Genomic DNA, 21,744 nt, shown 5'->3' with positions numbered 1-21,744 from the left:
TTTATTTCTTTTTAACACCTTTACTACCCCCACATCAATTTTATTTATATTCTTATTCTGTTTATTGCCCATTTGTTTAGATTTTAATTTTTTTTAAGAGATGAGGTCTCATTCTATAGCCCAGGCTGTAGTGCAGTGGTATAATCATAGTTCACAGCAGCCTCAAATTCCTGGGCTCAAATGATCCTCCTGCCTCAGCCTCCCAAGTAGCTGGAACTACTGGAGTGTGCCACCACATAGGGTTAATCTATTTTAATTTGTTTACTGGCTGTCTTCTTTTAGTCCATGGAATATAAACTCTGTGTGGGTGAGGTCTTTGTCTTGCTCATTTTACAATTATAGATATAGACTCTGACAGGTATGTAACTTGTCTAAGGACACACAAATCAGTAAATAATAAAACCAGGCATTAACTAAGGTCTTTCAACATTGTCTCCATTCTACCGCTCCCCAAGAATCAAGTAAGTACCCTGAAGATTTGTGGGTGGCACTGTAGCTCAATATGAAAACTGACAAACTTGAAAATGATCATAGACAAACTTTTCATTAGTATAATTTTTTTTTTCTTAAGTAACCTCAAATTTTTCTCAATTAGCATGTATTACTTTTGTAGTCAGAAAAGACAGTAGAAAATCCTGGCCAGGCGCACTGGCTCACATCTGTAATCTCAGCACTTTGGGAGGCTAAAGCGGGCAGATCACAAGGGCAAGAGATCAAGACCATCCTGACCAACATGGTGAAACCCCATCTCTACTAAAAATACAAAATTAGCTGGGCATGGTGGTGCATGCCTATAATCCCAGCTACTCAAGAGGCTGAGGCAGGATAATCACTTGAACGCGGGAGGTGGAGGATGCAGTGAGCCGAGATTGTGCTACCGCACTCCACTCTGGGCGACAGAGTGAGACTCTGTCTCAAAAAAAAAAAAAAAAAAAAAAAAAATCCTTACCAGAATAATTTGGTCATATGTTACCACATAGGATAAACAATCTATGTGTTCTTCCTCCATTTTCTCATTTTATAATCTATGTTTAATCAAGTTAGCTATTTTATTTCTTCCTTCATTAAATACTCTCTTTCCCTTTACTTTTGTTTGGTTTTTAAGACACCTATTTTAAAATATTCTCTATTTAATGGCAAGTCTCAGTAATTAAAAGTTCCTGCAATCTTTAAAAAAAATCCCCATTATTTTCTTAGCTGCCATTCATTGACAATCATAGTCAGTGGATCTCAATATTTTCCTAAGACATCATGGTTAACAGGAATACCTAATATGCTCAATTTGGTTGATGGAACTAAGGTTGGAGAGTTTTCTTTTTAGAAGAAAAATGTCTAAGAGAATATATGAAAATCTACTATGAATCTTTTTCAGTTCATAACGTTTCAGAAGTTGTACTTTTATTCATTACCTGACATGAGCCTTCAGTTAACATAGAATTTTTTGTGTGTGTTATATAATTTTGCCCAATTATTTTCATTCCAGTAACTGTCAGAATGAAAACCTCCAGACTTATTATCACATTCTACAGCCTAGTCCACAGCTGATTGGGCATCTGGACTTCTCCCTGATGGATTCTAGCCAAGACAAGCCCAGGAGACTCTTTCTACTTAAGAGTTTCCCTGGCCTGGCTCTGACCTTACTTCTGCCATAGGAAGGCTGAAATAGAGATAAAGAGAAATCAGCTGTTTAGAGAAATCTCGAGATAAGTAGTCAAAGAAATAACACAGTTTGCATATCTCATCTAATTCTAATAGAAAAAGAAATAATGTCAGATCAAGGAAATTCAATCACCTTATTTAATGTAGTAAAGACAACTCAAACCCAACTGGGGAAAAACAGTCACGTATGCAAATGATTCCAATTTAAAGCAGATTATAATGAATACCATTAGTGAAGCACCATGAAATATAAACACTTGGGAGTGGTAAGGATTAGTTCCATATAGTAGGAGGGAGGAAGGACAAGTCTTAGGAATAGGCAGCACTTTACTGGGTCTTGAAACAATCTCTTTTTTTTTTTTATTTTTTTTTTTTATTTTTTTTTTTTTTGAGACGGAGTCTCGCTCTGTCGCCCAGGCTGGAGTGCAGTGGCCGGGTCTCAGCTCACTGCAAGCTCCGCCTCCCGGGTTCACGCCATTCTCCTGCCTCAGCCTCCGGAGTAGCTGGGACTACAGGCGCCCGCCACCTCGCCCGGCTAGTTTTTTTTTTGTATTTTTAGTAGAGACGGGGTTTCACCATGTTAGCCAGGATGGTCTCGATCTCCTGACCTTGTGATCCGCCCGTCTCGGCCTCCCAAAGTGCTGGGATTACGGGCTTGAGCCACCGCGCCCGGCCGAAACAATCTCTTGAAACTTCCTCAATTGATGGCACTTTGCCAATATTTATCAAAACTGTAAATGCATATATTCACTTTGTCTCACAATTTCACTTGTGGAAATTTATTTCACAGATATACTTGTATGTGCAAAAATAGTGGATGTAGTCAGTCACTACCATCATTGTTTGTGATAGCAAAAGATTGAGGGCAACCTAAATGTCTGCCAATAGGAGACTCTGATTAAATAAATTATAGTATGTCCAAATAATGGAATACATTCTGAAGTTGCAAAAAAAAAAAAAAAAAAAAGAGGGGCCAGGCACGGTAGTTCATGGTTATAATTCCAGAACTTTGGGGAGTCTAAGGCAGGAGGATCACTTGAGTCCAGGAGTTCAAGACCAGCCCGGGCAACATAGTGAGACCCTGTCTCTGGACAAAAAAAAAAGAAAAAAAAAAAGAATTAAAGAATTAGCTGGGCATGGTGGCATGCACCTATAGTCCCTGCTACCAGCTACTTGGGAGGCTAAGGTGGGAGAATCCCCCAGCTACTTAGGAGGATGCGGCAGGAGGACCTCTGAGTCATGGCTGTAGTGAGCTGTGATCATGCCACTCCACTCCAGCTTGGGTGACAGAGCAAGACCCTGTCTAAAAGAAAGAAAAAGAAAGAATGAGGAAGTTCTATATACCAACATGGAAAGATCGTCTAGATACACTGACAAGTGAAAAAAAGAAAGGTATAGAATGTATATCATGCTTAATCAAAAAGGTAAAAATAAGAATGTTCATTTGTATTTATTGTATGTGAATAAAGAAATTCTGGAAGAATATATTAAGAAACTAATAACAGTACAGCTACCTAAAGGTGAATGTAGGGAGCAGGGGGAAGAATCAGAGACAGTATAGGAAATGAGTAGATTTGGAATAGGCAGAGGTGAAATGGAGATTTATTTCACTGTTTACTTTTTAATTTCTTTTCAAGTCAGGTTTAATTTACTTTACTTTGAATTACTGAGGTATCATTTACTTACAATAAAATTCATACTTTATGTATACACAGTTCTATGAGTTTTGACTGATATAAAGTCACATAACCACCACCACAACTAAGATATCAAATATTTCCATCACTCCAATCACTCCAATAAGTTTCCTTAAGGCCCCTTTGAGTCAATCCCTCCCACCCCTAGTCTCTGACAACCAATGATTTCTCTCCCTTGTCAGCACTTAGTATTGTCTGGTTTTTGTTTTAACCATTCTAATTGGTAGGCGGTGGTATCTTGCCAGGGTTTTAATTTGCATTTCCCTAATAACTTATGATATTGGCCATCTCTTAATATGCTTATTTGCCATTTGTATCTCTTCTTTGACAAAATGTCTATTCAAATATTTAGCCCACTTTTACTGTGTTGCTTTCTTTTTATTGAGTTGTATGAGTTGTTCATAGATCCTGGATATAAAACCTTTATCAGATGTGTGTTCTGCAAATATTCTTCCCCATCTGTGACTTGTCTTTTCATTTGCTCGACAGTGTCTTTCAAAGAGCATAAGTGTTTAATTTTGATCCATTTTTAATTCTTTAACTTTTGCATGACATGAATATGTTACCTATTTGAAATTTATATTTAAAAATATTTTGAAAGAAAAAGAAAGTAAAAAGTGAAAGTATTTAACAATCTATGAGCATATTTTATTTGATACCTAGATATTCAAATGAAAACAAAAAAGAAAAAGTAAATCGGGCCTTGAAGAGCTGACGGAATTACAACAGAAAAAATGAGTCAAAAGAACATGGTTAACAATGCAAAGAGGGAGGAAAGTACTGTTGGTGTTAGAGAAACAAATCTGGTATGACTGTAGCTGACCGTGAGAGGAAAAAAACAGGAAAATAGGTTGAAGTCAGATTAAAGGAGGACTTAAATGTCAAATTAAGGTCTTCTTTAATTTGGTTTATAACGTGTTGGCTCACGCCTGTAATCCCAGCACTTTGGGAGGCTGAGACGGGTGGATCACAAGGTCAGGAGATCAAGACCATCCTGGCTCACACTGTGAAACTCCGTCTCTACTAAAAATACAAAAAATTAGCCAGGCGCGGTGGCGGGCGCCTGTAGTCCCAGCTGCATGGGAGGCTGAGGCAGGAGAATGGCGTGAACCCGGGGGGCGGAGCTTGCAGTGAGTGGAGATCACGCCGCTGCACTCCAGCCTGGGCGACAGAGTGAGACTCCGTTTCAAAAAATATATATATATTTTTCAGCTGGAAAGTAACGACTGAGAAAATGCTCTGCATGTCTGTTGACTCTGGTGGAAGTGTAACAGACTGAAAGGAGAAGACAGAGAGATGAGTGAGGAAATTATTTTAACAATTAAAACAAGAAACAACAAAATTAGTACAAGGGCAGAAGCAGTGTGAATGTAAAGGAGAGAATGTATGTTAGAGACAGGATGAACTCCTAGGGGAATAAACCAAGAAAGAAGAGAATGACTCTAGCCTATTGCTAACAAAAGGGAAAGGATCAGGGAAAAAAAATGCAAGAACTATGTAATAGAACTCCCAATGGAATTAAGAAACTATCTCAAATTCAGCTGAAATTCTGAAATACTAACAGAGAAAAAAGACTTTAAAAATTGTTCTTACATAAGTTACTACAATCCTAGGCACTGGAAGTTTCAGGTGAATGGTTAGGACGGGAGCAACAGGAGAAAACATGTCACTCCAAGAGCTTAGACACAAAGGGCCAGTGTGAGATGCCAGCTGAAGGGCTGAAACTGGGGAATGCCTTAAAAGCAGGACACATACACAAAATGAACAGGCAGATTTAAATCATTAGGTAAACAGAAGTTCACCTCTGAAATTATGAATCAAAGTGTTGCAGATATATATATAGTTTAGGACTTCTTTGCCCTTCACAACCCTACTTAATGTAACTAATACATCTTAAAGGTGATAAAGAGTAGAGGCTGTCAAAACCAACTTCATAAAACAACACACTGGTATAACAGATACACTCCATCATTCCCTTTGCAATGCCTTCTGACTGATGGTCCTACACCACAAGATTGGTAAATAAATATACATCTATGTTTTGAGGAAGTTCCTTCGTGGTGATAGAATAGCTTTGTATCTGGATTATGGTGTTGATGTCTTAGTCCATTTGTGCTGCTACAAAATAAGCTTGCCCAACATGTGGCCCAGGATGGCTTTGAACACAACCCAACACAAATTCATAAACTTTCCTAAAACATTATTGGGATTTCTTTTTTTAGCTCATCACCTATTGTTAGTATATTTCATGTGTGGCCCAGGACAATTCTTCCATTGTGGCCCAGGAAGACAAAAGATAGGACATCCTTGCTATAAAGGAATACATGAGGCTGAAAATTTATAAAGAAAAGAGGTCTGTTTGGTTCACAGTTCTGCATGCAGGTTGTACAAGAAACATGGCACCAGCATCTGCTTCTGGTGAGGGCTTCAGGCTGCTTCCACTCATGGTGGAAGGCAAAGCAGAGGAGGCATGTGCAGAGGTCACATGGTGAGAAAGGAAGCAAGAAGGTGGGGGAAGGTGCCAGGCTCTTTTTAACAACCAGCTCTCACAAGAACTAACAGTGAGAACTCATGACCCTCCACTCCCAGGAGAGAGGAGTGATCTATTCATGAGTGATCCATCCCACGACCCAAACACTGCCCGTTAGGCCTCACTTCTAGCATTGGGAATCAAATTTAAACATCAGATTTGGATGGGACATTCAAATTATAGCAGTTGGTTATATGAATCTATACATGTGATAAAATTTCATATACCACCCCCCCCACCAAAACGTGCATGTTGAACCTGGTAAAATCTAAGTCTGTACTTGAGTTAATAATATTATACGGGCCGGGCGCGGTGGCTCACGCCTGTAATCCCAGCACTTTGGGAGGCCGAGGCGGGCGGATCACAAGGTCAGGAGATCGAGACCACGGTGAAACCCCGTCTCTACTAAAAATACAAAAAATTAGCCAGGCGCGGTTGTGGGCGCCTGTAGTCCCAGCTACTCGGGAGGCTGAGGCAGGAGAATGGCGTGAACCCGGGAGGCGGAGCTTGCAGTGAGCAGAGATCGCGCCACTGCACTCCAGCCTGGGCGACAGAGCGAGACTCCGTCTCAAAAAAAAAAAATAATAATAATAATAATAATATTATACGAACATCAATTTCCCAGTTTTGACAATGTACTATGATTATGTAAGGTACTATCACTGGAGAAAGCTGGGTGAAGGTACATGGTAACTGTATTATTTTTGTAACTTCTTATGAGTCTTAACTATTTGAAAACAAAAAGACAAAACAAAGAAAAATATAAAAAATGCTTAAAGTACTATGTCGTGATTCTTCATCCTTAATGAATCTTCAATTAACAGACCAACTACTATTACATATTGATCAGCCAACAGAGTATTTACTGTGATAACAAAACAGTATTTGTTATGATGAGAACTCATAGACACAAAGGGGAACGACGAACATTGGGGCCTACTTCAGGGTGGGGGGGTGGGAGGAAGGAAAGGAGCAGAAAAAATAACCATTGGGTACTAGGCTTAGTACCCAGATGAAATAATCTATATAACAAACCCCCATGGCACGAGTTTACCTACATAACAAACTTGTACATGTGCCCCCAAACCCAAAATAGAAATGAAAAATAATAATAAAAAAGGACAACAATATACATCAAATCAGGGGGAAAAGCAAATAATAATAAAATAATAAAAAAGCAGAGGAGGCCAGGTGTGGTGGCTCACACCTATAATTTCAGAACTTTGAGAAGCTGAGACAAGAAGATCACCTGAGCCCAGGAGTTTGAGGCTACAATGAGTTTTGATTGCACCACCGCACTCCCGCCTGTGCAACAGAGCAAGATCCTGTCTCTTTAAATAATAATAATAAATTTAAAAAGCAAAGGGAAAGGAATATGAGAGGGAAAAGAGAGAGAGGGACTGGATTAAAAACATTAAAAGTCGATTGGGTTAAATTCATAAGCTAAACATGAAGGCCTGTCATGGCAGCTATCTGCATCTGCTCCCTAACTCCAAAACAAGTACCCTCAAGATCTGCAGAAGAGAGAAGAAAGAAAACAAAAAACTAGTTAACACAAAATATAGAATGGAGAGTATGTCAAGGGCTGCACTGGCTAATGTGATAACCACTTAAAATTAAATGAATTTAAAATTCAGTTCCTGGACCAGGTGTGGTGGCTCATGCCTGTAATCCCAGCACTTTAGGAGGCCGAAGAGGGCGGATCCCTTGAGGTCAGGAGTTTGAGACCAGCCTGGCCAACATGGTGAAATCTCGTCTCTACTAAAAACGCAAAAAGAAATTAGCTGGGTGTGGTGGCAGGCGCCTGTAGTCCCAGCTACTCGGGAGGCTGAGGCAAGAGAATCGCTTGAACCTAGGAGGTAGAGGTAGCAGTGAGTTGAGATAGCGCCACTGCACTCTGGCATGGGCGACACAGCGAGACTCCATTACAAAAAAATAAAAATAAAAATAAAATAAAATAAAATATAAAATTAAATTAAATTAAATTAAATTAAATTCAGTCCCTCATTTGCTCTGGCTACAATCCAAGTGCTCTATAGCCACATGTAGCTAGTAGCTACCATATAGGACAGTACAGATACAGAACATTGCTATCATCATAGTAAGCTCCATTTGTCAGTGCTGCTTGAGGAAGAAAAAGGGATATGATCAGGAAAGGACCCCCAGCATGCTTCTAAGATGGTAATACGCCATTTCTTAACCTAGATGGAGGCCAGTAATGTTTCGTTAGTCTTAATTTTTAATGTTTTTTACACTCTTCTGGAATATATAGCAAGACAAAATAAACAAAATCAAAATACAGATTTCTGCAGATAACATGATGGTATACTTAGACAATCCAAACAACTAATTCAAGTTTCCTAGCAATAAATAAATAATTGTACATATGAAACAAATCTACAATGGGAACTTTTGATTTTACATTAGTAGAACAATATGAGAAAATTATTTCAAACACTATCCAAAAAAGTATGACATTAACTTTTTTTTATTTTTATTTTATTATTAATTTCATCAAACCAAAACTTTAAAGAAGCAGACAGATCCCAAAACAGACAGAAGCTGAGACCAAATAAGACTTGTGAATCCCATACTGAGACCAAATAAGTCCGTTTACAATATTGACAGAGTGACATCAATGCCTTACAGTTTCATTGCTAAATTAAGTTTGGCCTAAAACTGCCTCTGTACATGTTTTATGGCTGGTCTAGAGGTAATGATGGTAACCTAACTTGAGTATAAATAGACTGTAAACTACTCTTGTAACAAACAGCCAAGTCTCAGCCAACCACAGCAGCCAACTGTTCAAAGCAGATTCAAATAAAGCAAATGCCCAGCTATAAGCAATCCAGCTGTTTCTGTACCTCACTTACATTTTCGGTACCCATTTTACTTTTTATGTTCATACATGTTATCTGACCATGTGGCAGCCCCAGAGTCATTCTGAACCTATTCTTATTCTGGGGGGCTACATGATTCATGAATCATTCTTTGCTCAACTAAACTCTGTTAAATTTAATTTGCCTAATGTTTTCTTTTTAACAAACCTAAAAGCCCTATCAAAAATAGAGGTTGTGGTAAAGGGAACTAGGAGGAAATTCACTGAAGATACAGCTTAGAGAATAGCTGGACAGGAGAGAACTAGGGGGAAAAGATAGCTGAAGGACCTGACATCAGAACAATGATCAAACATTGACTTCAGAAACTATTCCATTTTAGAAGCCACAGTTTGATTAGCTGGTCAAGGTATTTACGCCCCCAAGATATTGTTATAAACAATAAAGTAACTGGCCTGCAATTAGTGAAGTTCAACAGCTGGATGTGGCCAAGGAACGAGCAGAAGTGAGCCTTACTGGTACCATTATCATCACAGTTTGATTGTGGTCATACCCAAAGATGCACCTCCCTGAAGAGCAACACAGTCTTAATACTGTGTGTATGGTTTGCGGGGAGGGAGGGAGAACGGAATAGATTTCACTAAAATGATCCTGTCAGCCACTAAACAAAAAATAACAAGTCCTAGAAGGGGGAAACTAGTACCCAGAGTTGCAGTAATATATTACCTAAAAGGCCCAGTTTCCAACAAAAAATCATGAGGCATGCAAAGAAACAGGAAAGTATGACTTATACATAGGGGGAAAAAAGCTGGCAAGAGAAACTGCCTGTGAGAGTGACCAGATATTGGATTTAACAGAAAAAGATTTTAAAGTAGCCATTATAGATATGTTTTCAGAAATAAAGGACAGCTTGATTAAACAAGTAAAAGAAAATGCGATGACAGTGTTGCATCAAATAGAGAATATCAATGAAGAGAACTAAGTGGAAATTTGGGAGTTGAAAAGTATAGTAACTGAAATAGAATTATAGTATGTAGAAAGGGTATCATACTGCACAAATGACCCCTCATCTCAAAGGGTCAACATGTGTTCTTACTAGAAGACCACTCGAAATCTCCCTCTAATGTACATTTTTTGAAGCCACAAATTTCAATAATACAATTTATTGTCATTCTATAATCATTAAATGTATATGCCACTTGTTAGATAACATCCATTAGGATAAATAATTAGCATTGTTTAAAAAGTGTGACACTATAAATACCAGGGTAATTATCAAATATTCGATATTAATATGAAAAATCTTACTGGTCTGACGTCACCACAGGAATTGGTAAACTGTCGAGCCAAGCCAAAATCAAGCATGTAACATTTCCTACATGTACTAGGAAAGCGGCCCATAGCGAAGTTCGACTAGAAAAATAAAGAAGGAAAATATATACATTCTTATAATACTTAGTCCTTACATTTTAAGTCTTCTTCTATTTAACCTCTATATAACACACATGTTCCAAATATACTATTCTAGTCAATGATGTTTAGTAGGTATTAAAATATGATTTAGTTCTGGGTTCTATTAATGCCTAATATCAGGCAAACTTTGAGCAAAAAAGGATGTAAATGACTAAGGTTACACACAAGACAATATTAACTAGACTTGAAACTCTAAGTTCTTGAAATTCTAGTCTAAGTGAATGTTTAAACGACAACCCAACCCCCTACTTTTTAAAATAGGAGAAATCAGAGACGTACCAAAAAAAAAAAAAAAAAAAAACCCACAGAAATTTAAAAGAATTTCCTCTAAACGGCCAGGTGCAGTGGCTCACGCCTGTAATCCCAGCACTTTGGGAGGCCGAGGCAGGTGGATCACGAGGTCAGGAGTTTGAGACCAGCCTGACCAACGTGGTGAAATCCCGTTTCTACTTTAAAAAAAAAATTAACCGCGTGTGGTAGCATGCGCCTGTTATTCCAGCTATGCAGGAAGCTGAGGCAGAAGAATTGCTTGAATCCAGGAGGCAGAGGTTGCAGTGAGCCGAGATTGCGCCACGGCACTCTAGCCTGGGCGACAGAGTGAGACTCTGTCACAAAAAAAATTAAAAAAAAAAAAGAATTTCCTATAAACATCATAAAACTGAACTTCACTAAGTCTAAAATTAAAATACAATTCATAGAAACATTTCAAAACGGACTTAAGGAAAATACACTTTGTATTCTTCCCCTAATGAAAATCAGTGTAATATTAAATGACCACAAACGCAAAGATGAGTATGTAAGTAAGAGGACTTGTGAAGGTAAAGGCCAAATTGTTACCAGAATTGTTAGGGGTTTTTTTTTTTGTTGTTTTTTTTAAATATTGCTCTACTTAGGGGCTTTCTGATAAAAACAGAAACTATTCCAATCACCATGGTTCTCAAATAATGATGCATAGAAATAGACTGACTCTACTATGTTAAATTTAGTTAGCATTTTCATGTAAACTAATTTTAGAAGTCATGTAACAACAGACGGTTATACTTTTCAACTGTACCAACATATGATACCTTTATAGTAAATATGGTATATCAGAAATGGGTCATTTCACCTAATGAACAATCAAATACCAAAAAGGACAAAAAAACCTATTTCACACTTATGGAAATGACAATTTCTAAGAAAAACAGATTAGTAAATAAAAACCTCACTATATTTCCACAGTAGCACTCAGGAGAAAATAAAGTCTTTCACAACTGATGATTTCCTATAATTTTTGACTTAACAAATAGTTCAAGAATACAATATGAACAACCAAAAGCAACATATATAGTTTTTTAACCAATATATCTATAAAAGAAACCAGGGAATAATGCCAATTTAGGCATAAAGCTAAGTAAATGGCAATGTTAGCACACATAATAATAGTCAAACATAAACCTTTTTTAAGAGACAGGGTCTCACTATGCTGCCCAGGCTGGGGTGCAGTGGCTATCCACAGGAGCAATCATAGCTCACTGCAGTCTCCGTCTCCTGCACTCAAGGAATCCTCCTGCTTCAGCCTCCTGAGTAGCCGGGACTATGGGCATGTGTCACCGCCCCAGTCTCAGTTTTTATTTTTAATGTATGAGAAAAACTCCTGAAAATAAGTTGTAGTTGTAATTATTACTTAAAAAATTAAGAGGTAAGTTATATTTTTGCTTCCAGGTCTCTATCGAAATGAAAATATTACCTTGTATTTTACCACAACAAATACATAAAGCTACATTTGTAATTTATTGTGTCCCAGGATAACATTAAGAGTACCAAACTCATTCTGTGCTCTGGATAGAAAAGGTCCCTACCGGTTTGATGTCTCGATGCAAGAACCCCACAGAATGAATGCTTTCAATAGACTCCAAAATCTGTCTACCCAGCCGGAGAGTAGTACTAATGGTGAATGTGCCTCGGGACTGGCTACGGCGAAGATCTGCCAGATTCCGACCCTGTGGAAATCAAATAAACACTTTCAAATACAGTACTAAAACTATGTTAGAAGAGAAAACTGGGAAACCACTCACTTACCATTGAAAAATATGTTTTCAGTAAAATAGCAAGAATTTTTTTTTTTTTTTTTTTTTTGAGATGGAATTTCACTCTTGTTGCCCAGGCTGGAGTGCAATGGCACGATCTTGGCTCACTGCAACTGCTACCTCCTGGGTTCAAGCGATTCTCCTGCCTCAGCCTCCCGAGTAGCTGGGGTTACAGGTGCGCGCCAGCATGCCCAGCAAATTTTTCTGTTTTTAGTAGAGACGGGGTTTCACCATGTTGGTCAGGCTGGTCTCAAACTCCTGACCTCAGGTGATCCACCCACCTCAGCCTCCCAAAGTGCTGGGATTACAGGCAAGAACCACCGTACCCGGCCAAGAGCAAGAATTTTACCCAAATTGTGATCCTCTCCCTCAACAGATCTCTTAATCATATGAATGTTTCAGACAAGTTTTAGAATAATGAGATTTTTAGCATATCATGTTTCTGATTCATCATGCTTCCCTTTATCTCTGATGTCATAACAAAAAAGTCTTGATTATTTAAAATATAAGTAATCAAATATATAATAATTTATATTATTTACATTTGTATTTATTTACTTAAAATATGTGATCAGGCCGGGAATGGTGGCTCATGCCTGTAATCCTAGCAGTTTGGGAGGCTGAGGCAAGCAGATCACGAGGTCGGGAGAGTGAGACTATCCTGGCTAACACGGTGAAACCCTGTCTCTACTAAAAATACAAAAATTTAGCCAGGTGTGGTGGTACATGCCTGTAGTCCCAGCAACTCAGGAGGCTGAGGCAGAAGAATCGCTTGAACCAAGGAGGCAGAGGTTGCAGTGAACCGAGATCACGCCACTGCACTCCAGCCTGGGCGAAACAGTGAGATTCCATCTCAAAAAAAAAAATAATAATAATATATATATATACACACACACACACACACACACACACACGATCAAGTATATATAACGCATATACATACAAAGAGCACTAATTCCTCATTACTGCCTAACATATATTCTCATACAAGTTACTTAACTTTCTTCAATCAGTTTCCTCATAAAAACAAGCTAATAAAACCTACCTCACAGAGCTCTGTGAGGATTAAACAAGATCTATGTAAAGTTTTTCGTGCATGTGTTTTGTTTTTTAAATAGAAATGGGGTCTTGCTATGTTGACCAGGCTGGTCTCAAACTCCTTGCCTCCCATCTCAGCCTCCTGACATGATGGGATTACAGGTGTGAACCACCGTGCCTGGCCCCATATAAAGTTTTTAGAATACTGTGTGGTACACAATAGGTACTCAACATAGGCTAACTATTGTTATTATGACCAAACATTATATGACAAACATTCAATTTACTTGTAGAAGTATATAAAAGCAATGAATACATCCAGCATCTGCCATTCATGATTGCACTGAAGCCTCACAGTACCCTAAACAGAAGTTGTCCCTGTGCCTGTTTTACAGATAAGGAAACTAAGGTTCTAAGAGGTTAAATAATGTTAACCTGTTAATGTAAAGCTGTTTTCCAAATCTAACTCTGTCTGACTCCAAAGTGCTCTTCTTTTACAGTCCTCTTTCACAGAGCTTTTCTACAGACTTTTTCATGATGCTGCTCCACCAAGGTTTCTTGTTGCTTAGGTAACAAACCAGTAATCTGAAAAGGAGAGCAGGACCACGGCCCTGCAGCACTACCTCCCAAAGAAAAGACTGGCTCTCCTGTCGCAAGGGGATTTAAATATCCCAATCTATTCCCACAATTTTACAATATATCTTTAGGGGTACTATGCCACTAATATTATCACGTCATCTAAAGATAATTGATTCACTTTTGAAAAGTAATAAATTCTTAGATTATCATTCAAAATAAAATATGAAGTACTCCTCAAGTAACAGTTTAAAAGTTACAGTAAAGTCAGGATCCTTTCATACTTCGTATCTTCTTTTTTAAATGCAGCTTTCTCATAATGTAAATTAATTGGGATTTACCTTAGTTATTATTATTATTATTATTTTTTGTTGTTGAGACAGAGTCTCGCTTTGTCGCTCAGACTGGAGTGCAGTGGCCGGATCTCAGCTCACTGCAAGCTCCGCCTCCCGGGTTCACGCCATTCTCCTGCCTCAGCCTCCCGAGTAGCTGGGACTACAGATGCCCGCCACCTCGCCCAGCTAGGTTTTTGTATTTTTTAGTAGAGACGGGGTTTCACTGTGTTAGCCAGGATGGTCTCGATCTCCTGACCTTGTGATCCGCCCGTCTCGGCCTCCCAAAGTGCTGGGATTACAGGCTTGAGCCACCGCGCCCGGCCATTAGTTATTATTTTTAATGGAAATTTGTTGTTTCCCGCACCTGTAGCAAACGTAAAATAAGTGACAATCTACAGTAGCGAACTGTATAACCATGTGAGAGTACCTAATAACTTTTATTAGAATTCCAATAGTTTTTTCTTCAAAAATCAAAATTTTGATTGCCAAAAATATACCTAATATTGAAACTTTATTTGTAAACAGCTTTCACCACAAAAACTTTCAAAAGGAAATCAATTAAATTTTATTTATGACATTAGTAACACTTTAAAAAATTTAAATATTTTAAAATACAAGCCTAACATATCAACTCGCAAAATCTGAGAAGTAAACACAAAACTGATAAACGTATGGGGTAAAGTGTTATTAACATGGTAAAAACATGCAGGTACCCACTAAATTATACTTTAAAGTAAATACTACTAATGAATTATTATTTGTTACAAAGAAAAATTGAAAACAATCTATACAATAGTCCATGGTTATCCATGGTTTTACTTTATCCATGGTTTTACTTTACTGTTTTCCCACAGTCAACCATGGTCCAAAAATATTAAATGGAATATGCCAGAAATAAACAGTTAATAAGTTTTACATTACAGGCCATTCTCATATGTGATGAAATCTCATACCATCCTGCTCCATCAGGCCCAGGACGTGAGTCATCGCTTTAGTCCAGCGTGTCCACATGTTGTTACCTGACCACTAATCACTTAGTGGCCCAATCAGTTACCCAGATGTGCAGGGTTAAGTATGATCTGTGGTTTTAGGCATCCACTTGGGGCCTTAGACAGTATCTCCTCAGATAAGGGGGTACTATCATAAGTACATTAATAAATGAATAGTTACATAATGGTACAGTCATCTTACTGACTGATATGCAGTCATTCAAAAAATGAAGAATCAAGAACTTATGAACACAAAGAAGAAAACATCAGACACTGGGGTCTACTGGAGGGGGGAGGGTAGAAGGAGGGAGAGAGGCAGAAAAGATAACTATTGGGTACTGAGCTTAATACCTGGGTAACGTAATATTACATACAAAAAAATCTCATGACACACGTTTATCTATGTAACAAACCTTCACATGTACCCCCAAAACTAAAATAAAAAATTTTTAAATAAAATGTCACAAGCCACCATATTTTGTAAAAAAAAAAAAAAGGAAGAGGACTATATATAGTAATGTGGAATGAATTAAAGAAGCAAGTTCATTTCTCTATATACAAGATCTTAATAAAAATGCAAGTGAATTTCTACATTGAAGATATGAAACATACCCAAAAGAAGAGAAAATAATATAATGAACCTTCATGTATCTACTGGTCACCCAGAATTAACAATTATCAATTCATGCCCAGTCTTGTTTCATCTATTATTCACCTCCTCATCCATATTCTCTCCCCTCCCACCCACACGTACTGAATTATTTTGATGTAAATTCTAACCATATAATTTCATCTATATACATTAAAAAGTGTAGGCCAAGTGTGGTAGCTCACATCTATAATCCCAACATTTTGGGAAGCCAAGGCAGGAAGATCACTTGAGCCCAGGAGTTCAAGACCAGCCTGGGCAACATACTGAGACCTCATCACACTACAAAATATTACAAAATTAGGGCCAGGCACGGTGGCTCACGTCTGTAGTCCCAGCACTTTAAGAAGCCAAGGCAGGCAGATCACAAGATTCAGAGATCGAGACCATCCTGGTCAACATGGTGAAACCCCGTCTCTACTAAAAATACAAAAATTAGCTGGGTGTGGTGGCATGTGCTTGTAGTCCCAGCTACTCGGGAAGCTGAGGCAGGAGAATCGCTTGAACCCTGGGAGGAGGAGGTTGCAGTGAGCCGAGATCGTGCCATTGCACTCCAGCCTGGGCGACAGAAAGAGACTCGATCTCAAAAAAACAAAACAAAGCAAACAAAAAAAAAATTAACTGGGCATAGTGGCACATACTTGTAGTCCCAGCTACTCAGAAAGGTGTGGTGAGAGGATCACTCCACCCCAGGAGGTAGAGGCCGAAGCGAGCTGTGATTACTCCACTGTGCTCCAGCCAGGGCAAGACCCCATCTCAAAAAAAAAAAAAAAAAAACCAAAAGGGTGTAGAAAAGGAAAGAGATACAAAGATACAAATATAAGTAGAAGTTATTAGCAATTACATCATTGTAAATTTGAATTAGAAACATCAATATGAACCATGCCACACTTTCTCATTTTTTAAAATGCATTTCTTAAATCCATCCACTTGAAAAGAAAGAAAAATAATGACCAATCCACTTTCAACAGACACCCACATCATCTAGATTCTGGTCTCTAAACATCATTTCCCATTAAAAGGAGCCAAGGCTTAATGGAGAAATGGCTGATTCCAGATCTGGAGTATGAAATATATAGAATGAGCCTGGTACATAGTATTGCGCCAAAAAATAAGGATGCTATCAAAGACTGCTGCAGCCTAGTCCTAACAAAATGAATCCAGATCCAACATGAAAGAAGTCCCTGTAGCAAAAGATGAGACAATTTGAATATCAAAAAAAACCACAGGCCAGGTGCAGTGGCTCATGTCTGTAATCCTAGCACTTTGGGGGTTTGGGATTAACCTGGTCAACATGGGGAAACCCCATCTCTACTAAAAATTAAAAAGTTAGCTGGGTATGGTGGCGTGTGCCTATAATCCCAGCTACTTGGGAGGTTGAGGCAGGAGAATCTCTGGAACCCAGGAGGTAGGGGTTGCAGGGAGCCAAGATCGTGCCACTGCACTCCAGACTGGGCGACAGAGTGAGACTCCATCTCAAAAAACTAAATAAAACTGCAATAATTGAAAGACATCAAATATGTTAAATCCATGAATTTATGGATTTATTATATAGTTATATATGATATGTTTATATTGGGGAACCAATTCATTATCCTAAAAACTGATAAAATAATCAAGTAGTAGTCCTGCCTTTCCTATATAAAATATACTTGAGGATAACCTAATACTGAATGCAGTGCTTTTTACGAAGAATTCTAGTTAACAAAAAAAGAATAAAATGATAGAACACTGTATTTGCAACTCCCATTAAAATAATGGATGATGATTACAAATGGGTTGAGAAAACCATTAGGAAAAAACCATTGGTAACCTTAAAATAGATGGATTAGACTGACAAGGCCTGAACCCATTGACTAATCTTAACCTCACTAAAAGAGAGACAACCAGACACTACCTCCTGATGTGATTCAAGAGGAAGCATACAACCCACCTCTGAAGTATCCTTGCAAAGTAAATCTGGAATCTTATATAATCATCAATTTATAGAAAATACAGGGGACAGAAATACATATTAAAGACAACCACAGGGAAACAACCAGCAAAATCCAGAATATGGTAATGTGCGCATGTCACATTCCTCCATTTTTATCAACATCAATAAACACAATGAAAAGAAAATTGCAAGAAAATAAAAGACAGAGGGAGAACCAATAGACTGAAAGAGGCTTAAGAGATAGGCAATGTGTGAACCCTATTTGGAACCCAATTCAAATAAACCAAATGAAAAAAAAAATGTTTTTATTAAAGAGATGGACAATCAAGGAAATCTGAAGATTGGTTTGATATTTGTGCTATTATTAAGGAATTATTATTGGGTATTTTGGTTACTTTAAGAGAAAAAAAGAGTTCTGGTCTTCTAGGAATGTATATATAGATAAAATATGCCTTGGATTTGCTATAATTTCGGGAGGGATAGGAGAAACAGAAAATACTTGAAACAAGATTAGCCATTTACTGATAGTTGTGGGTAATGAGCAGATGGGTATAAATTATACTATTCTCTCTACTTTGTGTATGTTTAATTTTTCCCATAATAAAGTTTTTAAAAGGTTGTAGGTGTTAGGCAATCTAGATCTACAGTTGTACCGGTTACAGAACTCGAAAAAATGTTTTGCACCTCCATAGTTGATGTACTTATCACAATATATCACTCTTAGGCTATGCTAAAGATGCTCATATAAAGCTTCAATGGTGACAAAATATTAGGTGAGACCTGGCCAAGGTCCTGCAAGGGGAATTGAGAAAAAAATGTGTACAACTGCTTGAGTTCTGTAAGATTTTAAAAACCATTTTAACGTCAAATAGTTAGAATTTCTACAACAGAGATAGGGTTGTTCCTTAAAAATTTTTAAGGCAGATATTATGTAATTGAATCAGCAGGAGGAAAAGAACAAGTTTATCTTAAGAATAATGAATTTATGGTTTGTAGAATAAATTAGGACTCTCTGTGGGAAGCTGAATACATGGAGGAGACCCAGTAGTGATCTTCCATATGTCAAATAAGAGAAAATATGCTCTAGCGGTTATACCAGCTTTAGCCTAATCCCAAATCAAGTCAACCACAAACTGTACAGATGGGAGTTTAAATGGGTTAACTTTTTTGTTACAGGAAAAAAAATATAGCATGCAATTCAAATGGAAAAGTTCTTAGACAAATCCATAGGAACTTGCCAAAGGCCACAAAGGTCATCATTGTCTAATGTACACCAGTCTCTTGGGTTTCCCAGTACCAGGAGCCTTTCCCATTTACAGAAAGTCAGATTTAGGTAAGTATAAGAATTAAAATGAGTATATGCTAAGACTGAGAAAGACTCTGCAGACTAAAGAAAAAAACTTGCTTTCCATAATTCTCCAGTCAGTAGTAACTTGAAACAAAACAGTTTTCTCTTATTACTGCCTAAAGAATACTGGGTTTAGGCTTCCACCAAGTTTTAATACCCATCAAGTAGGCTAGTACCAGACAAATCACAAACCTCCTTGAGACTCAGCTTCTCCATATGCAAAAGAGGGATAAAACTTGTTCTCTCCTCCCCATGGGGGTACAATGAGGATCAAATAAGATGATAAATCCAGATGAAAACTATAAAATGTCACACAAAAAGTTATATTATTACTAGCCAAAATGAGAGAAAGCAGGATCCAAATTAATGATCTAAAAAGGTTCAGAGGCTGGGCGCAGTGGCTCACGCCTATAATCCCAGGGCTTTGGGAGACTGAGGCGGGCATATCACCTTAGGTCAGGAGTTCAAGACCAGCCTGGCCAACATGGTGAAACCTTGTCTCTACTAAAACTACAAAAATTACACAGGCGTGGTGGCGTGCACCTGTAGTCCGAGCTATACCGGAGGCTGAGTTCAAGACCAGCCTGGCCAACATGGTGAAATCCTGTCTCTACTAAAAATACAAAAATTACACAGGCGTGGTGGTGTGCACCTGTAGTCTGAGCTACACTGGAGGCTGGGGCAGGAGAATCACTTGAACCCAGAAGGTGAAGGTTGCAGTGAGCTGAGATCGTGCCACTGTACTCCAGCTTGGGTGACAAAGCAAGTCAACGTCACACACCAAAAAAAAGGCCAGGCGTGGTGGCTCACGCCTATAATCCCAGCACTTTGGGAGGCTGAGGTGGGTGGATCACTTGAGGTCAGGAGTTCGAGACCAGCCTGGGCAAAATGGTGAACTCCAGTCTCTAATAAATATAAAAATTAGCCAGGTGTGGTGCCGTGTGCCTGTAATCCCAACTACTTGAGAGGCTGAGGCACAATAATCACTTGAATCCGGGAGGAGGACGGTGCAGTGAGCCAAGATCGCACCACTGCACGCCTGCCTGGCGACAGAGTGAGACTCTGTCTCAAAAAAAAAAAAAATGTTCAGGGATAGCTGCTTAAATAAATAAAACCAGGCTGGCTCAAGAGTTAGTGAATCACATGACTCAAAAAGACCTTAAGGTTATATCTACAGAGGTTAATATCTTTAAATGAAATCTGAAGGATGGCTGAGGGAAACAAGAAAAGCCTCCTGATGAGAAGAGGAAGCATTTAGGCCAGGATCTATGTCTCTAGAATCACTATTATTTAGATAACTTGAAAGAAAATAAAGAAACCACCTGGGCGCGGGGGCTCACACATGTAATCCCAGCACTTTGGGAGGCTGAGGTGGGCGGATCGCCTGAGGTTAGGAGTTAAATACCAGCCTGGCTAGCACTGTGAAACCCTGTCTCTACTAAAAATACAAAAAATAGCCGGGCATGGTGGCAGCCACCTGTAATCCCAGCTATTCCGGAAGCCGAGGCAGGAGAATCACTTGAACCCGAGAAGCAGAGGTTGCAGTGAGCCAAGATTGGGCCACTGTACTCAGCCTGGGTGACAGAGCGAGACTGCGTCTCAGAAAAAAAAAAAAAGAAAAAAAAGAAAAGAAAGAAGTCAAATGCCCAAAACGATGTTTGCTTAAGATGAAAAGAAATACTGAGAATTCTAGATCTAGGCAGCAAGATCAAGATGAACCACGGTTTTTAAACTTTGAGGGTGACTACAGTTCAGGGTGTGTATGTGTGTGTGTGTGTTTTCAGGGGCAGAGGTAGTGTCAGAGAAAATAGAAAGGTTTCCCTCTTCTCCCCATTGTAGTCATTATTCCAATATTCCTATTCTAAATTTCTTTCCTCTGGACCTAACTCCACTACCATCTAAAGAACAGGGAACAGGCCAGGGGCAGTGGCTCACGCCTGTAATCCCAACACTGTGGGAAGCCGAGGCGGGCAGATCACCTGAGGTCAGGAGTTCGAGACCAGTGTGGCCAACATGATGAAACCCCATCTCTACTAAAAATACAAAAATTAGCCAAGCTTGGTGGAGCACGGCTGTAATTCCAGCTACTTGGGAGGCTGAGGCAGAAGAATCGCTTGAACCTGGGAGGGGGAGGTTTCAGTGAGCCAAGATTATGCTACTACACTCCAGCCTGGGTGACAGATCAAGACTCCATCTCAAAAGAAAAAAAAATATACACACACACACACACACACACACACACACACACACACACACACATATATATGGAACAGAGTTATGTTACTGACGGAAAAAAAAAAGAAAAAGGAATGGCATTTCTCCTCTATCTCAACTACTGTTTAAAGTTTCAAGTACTCAAGATTGGTACTTGCTATGGTTTTTCTTTTCTTTTTCAATATTTCAGATTCAGGGGTGCATGTGCAGGTTTGATACACGGGCAAATTGTGAGTTGCTGGGGTTTGGTGTGAAAATGATTTTGTCACACAGGTAGTGAGCATAGTATCCAATAGCTAGTTTGTTGACCCTCATCCTCCTTCTTTGCTCCACCCTCAAAGTAGGCCCTGGTGTCTATTGTTCCCCTCTTTGTGTCCACGTGTACTCAATGTTT

At 38.7% G+C, this 21,744-nt stretch overlaps 1 protein-coding gene across 7 annotated transcripts in view; it reads right to left on the bottom strand.

The window, feature by feature from the left end:
• The window catches only part of LOC105491561 (tau tubulin kinase 2), a 176,272-nt gene that overhangs the window by 79,331 nt on the left and 75,197 nt on the right, over positions 1 to 21,744 (bottom strand). For all 7 annotated transcript variants that reach the window (XM_024796302.2, XM_071067020.1, XM_071067021.1 and 4 more), the window contains 2 exons: positions 12,038 to 12,178; positions 10,032 to 10,136 (listed from right to left, as the gene is read on the bottom strand). In XM_024796302.2, coding sequence (XP_024652070.2) covers positions 10,032 to 10,136; positions 12,038 to 12,178 — 246 coding nt within the window. The remainder of the gene's footprint in view (positions 1 to 10,031; positions 10,137 to 12,037; positions 12,179 to 21,744) is intronic.

This window comes from Macaca nemestrina, chromosome 7, assembly GCF_043159975.1.
Source record: "Macaca nemestrina isolate mMacNem1 chromosome 7, mMacNem.hap1, whole genome shotgun sequence".
Taxonomy (NCBI): Eukaryota; Metazoa; Chordata; class Mammalia; order Primates; family Cercopithecidae; genus Macaca; species Macaca nemestrina.
The sequence above is the reverse complement of the archived record's forward strand: the minus strand, read 5'-3'. Positions and strand labels throughout refer to the sequence as shown.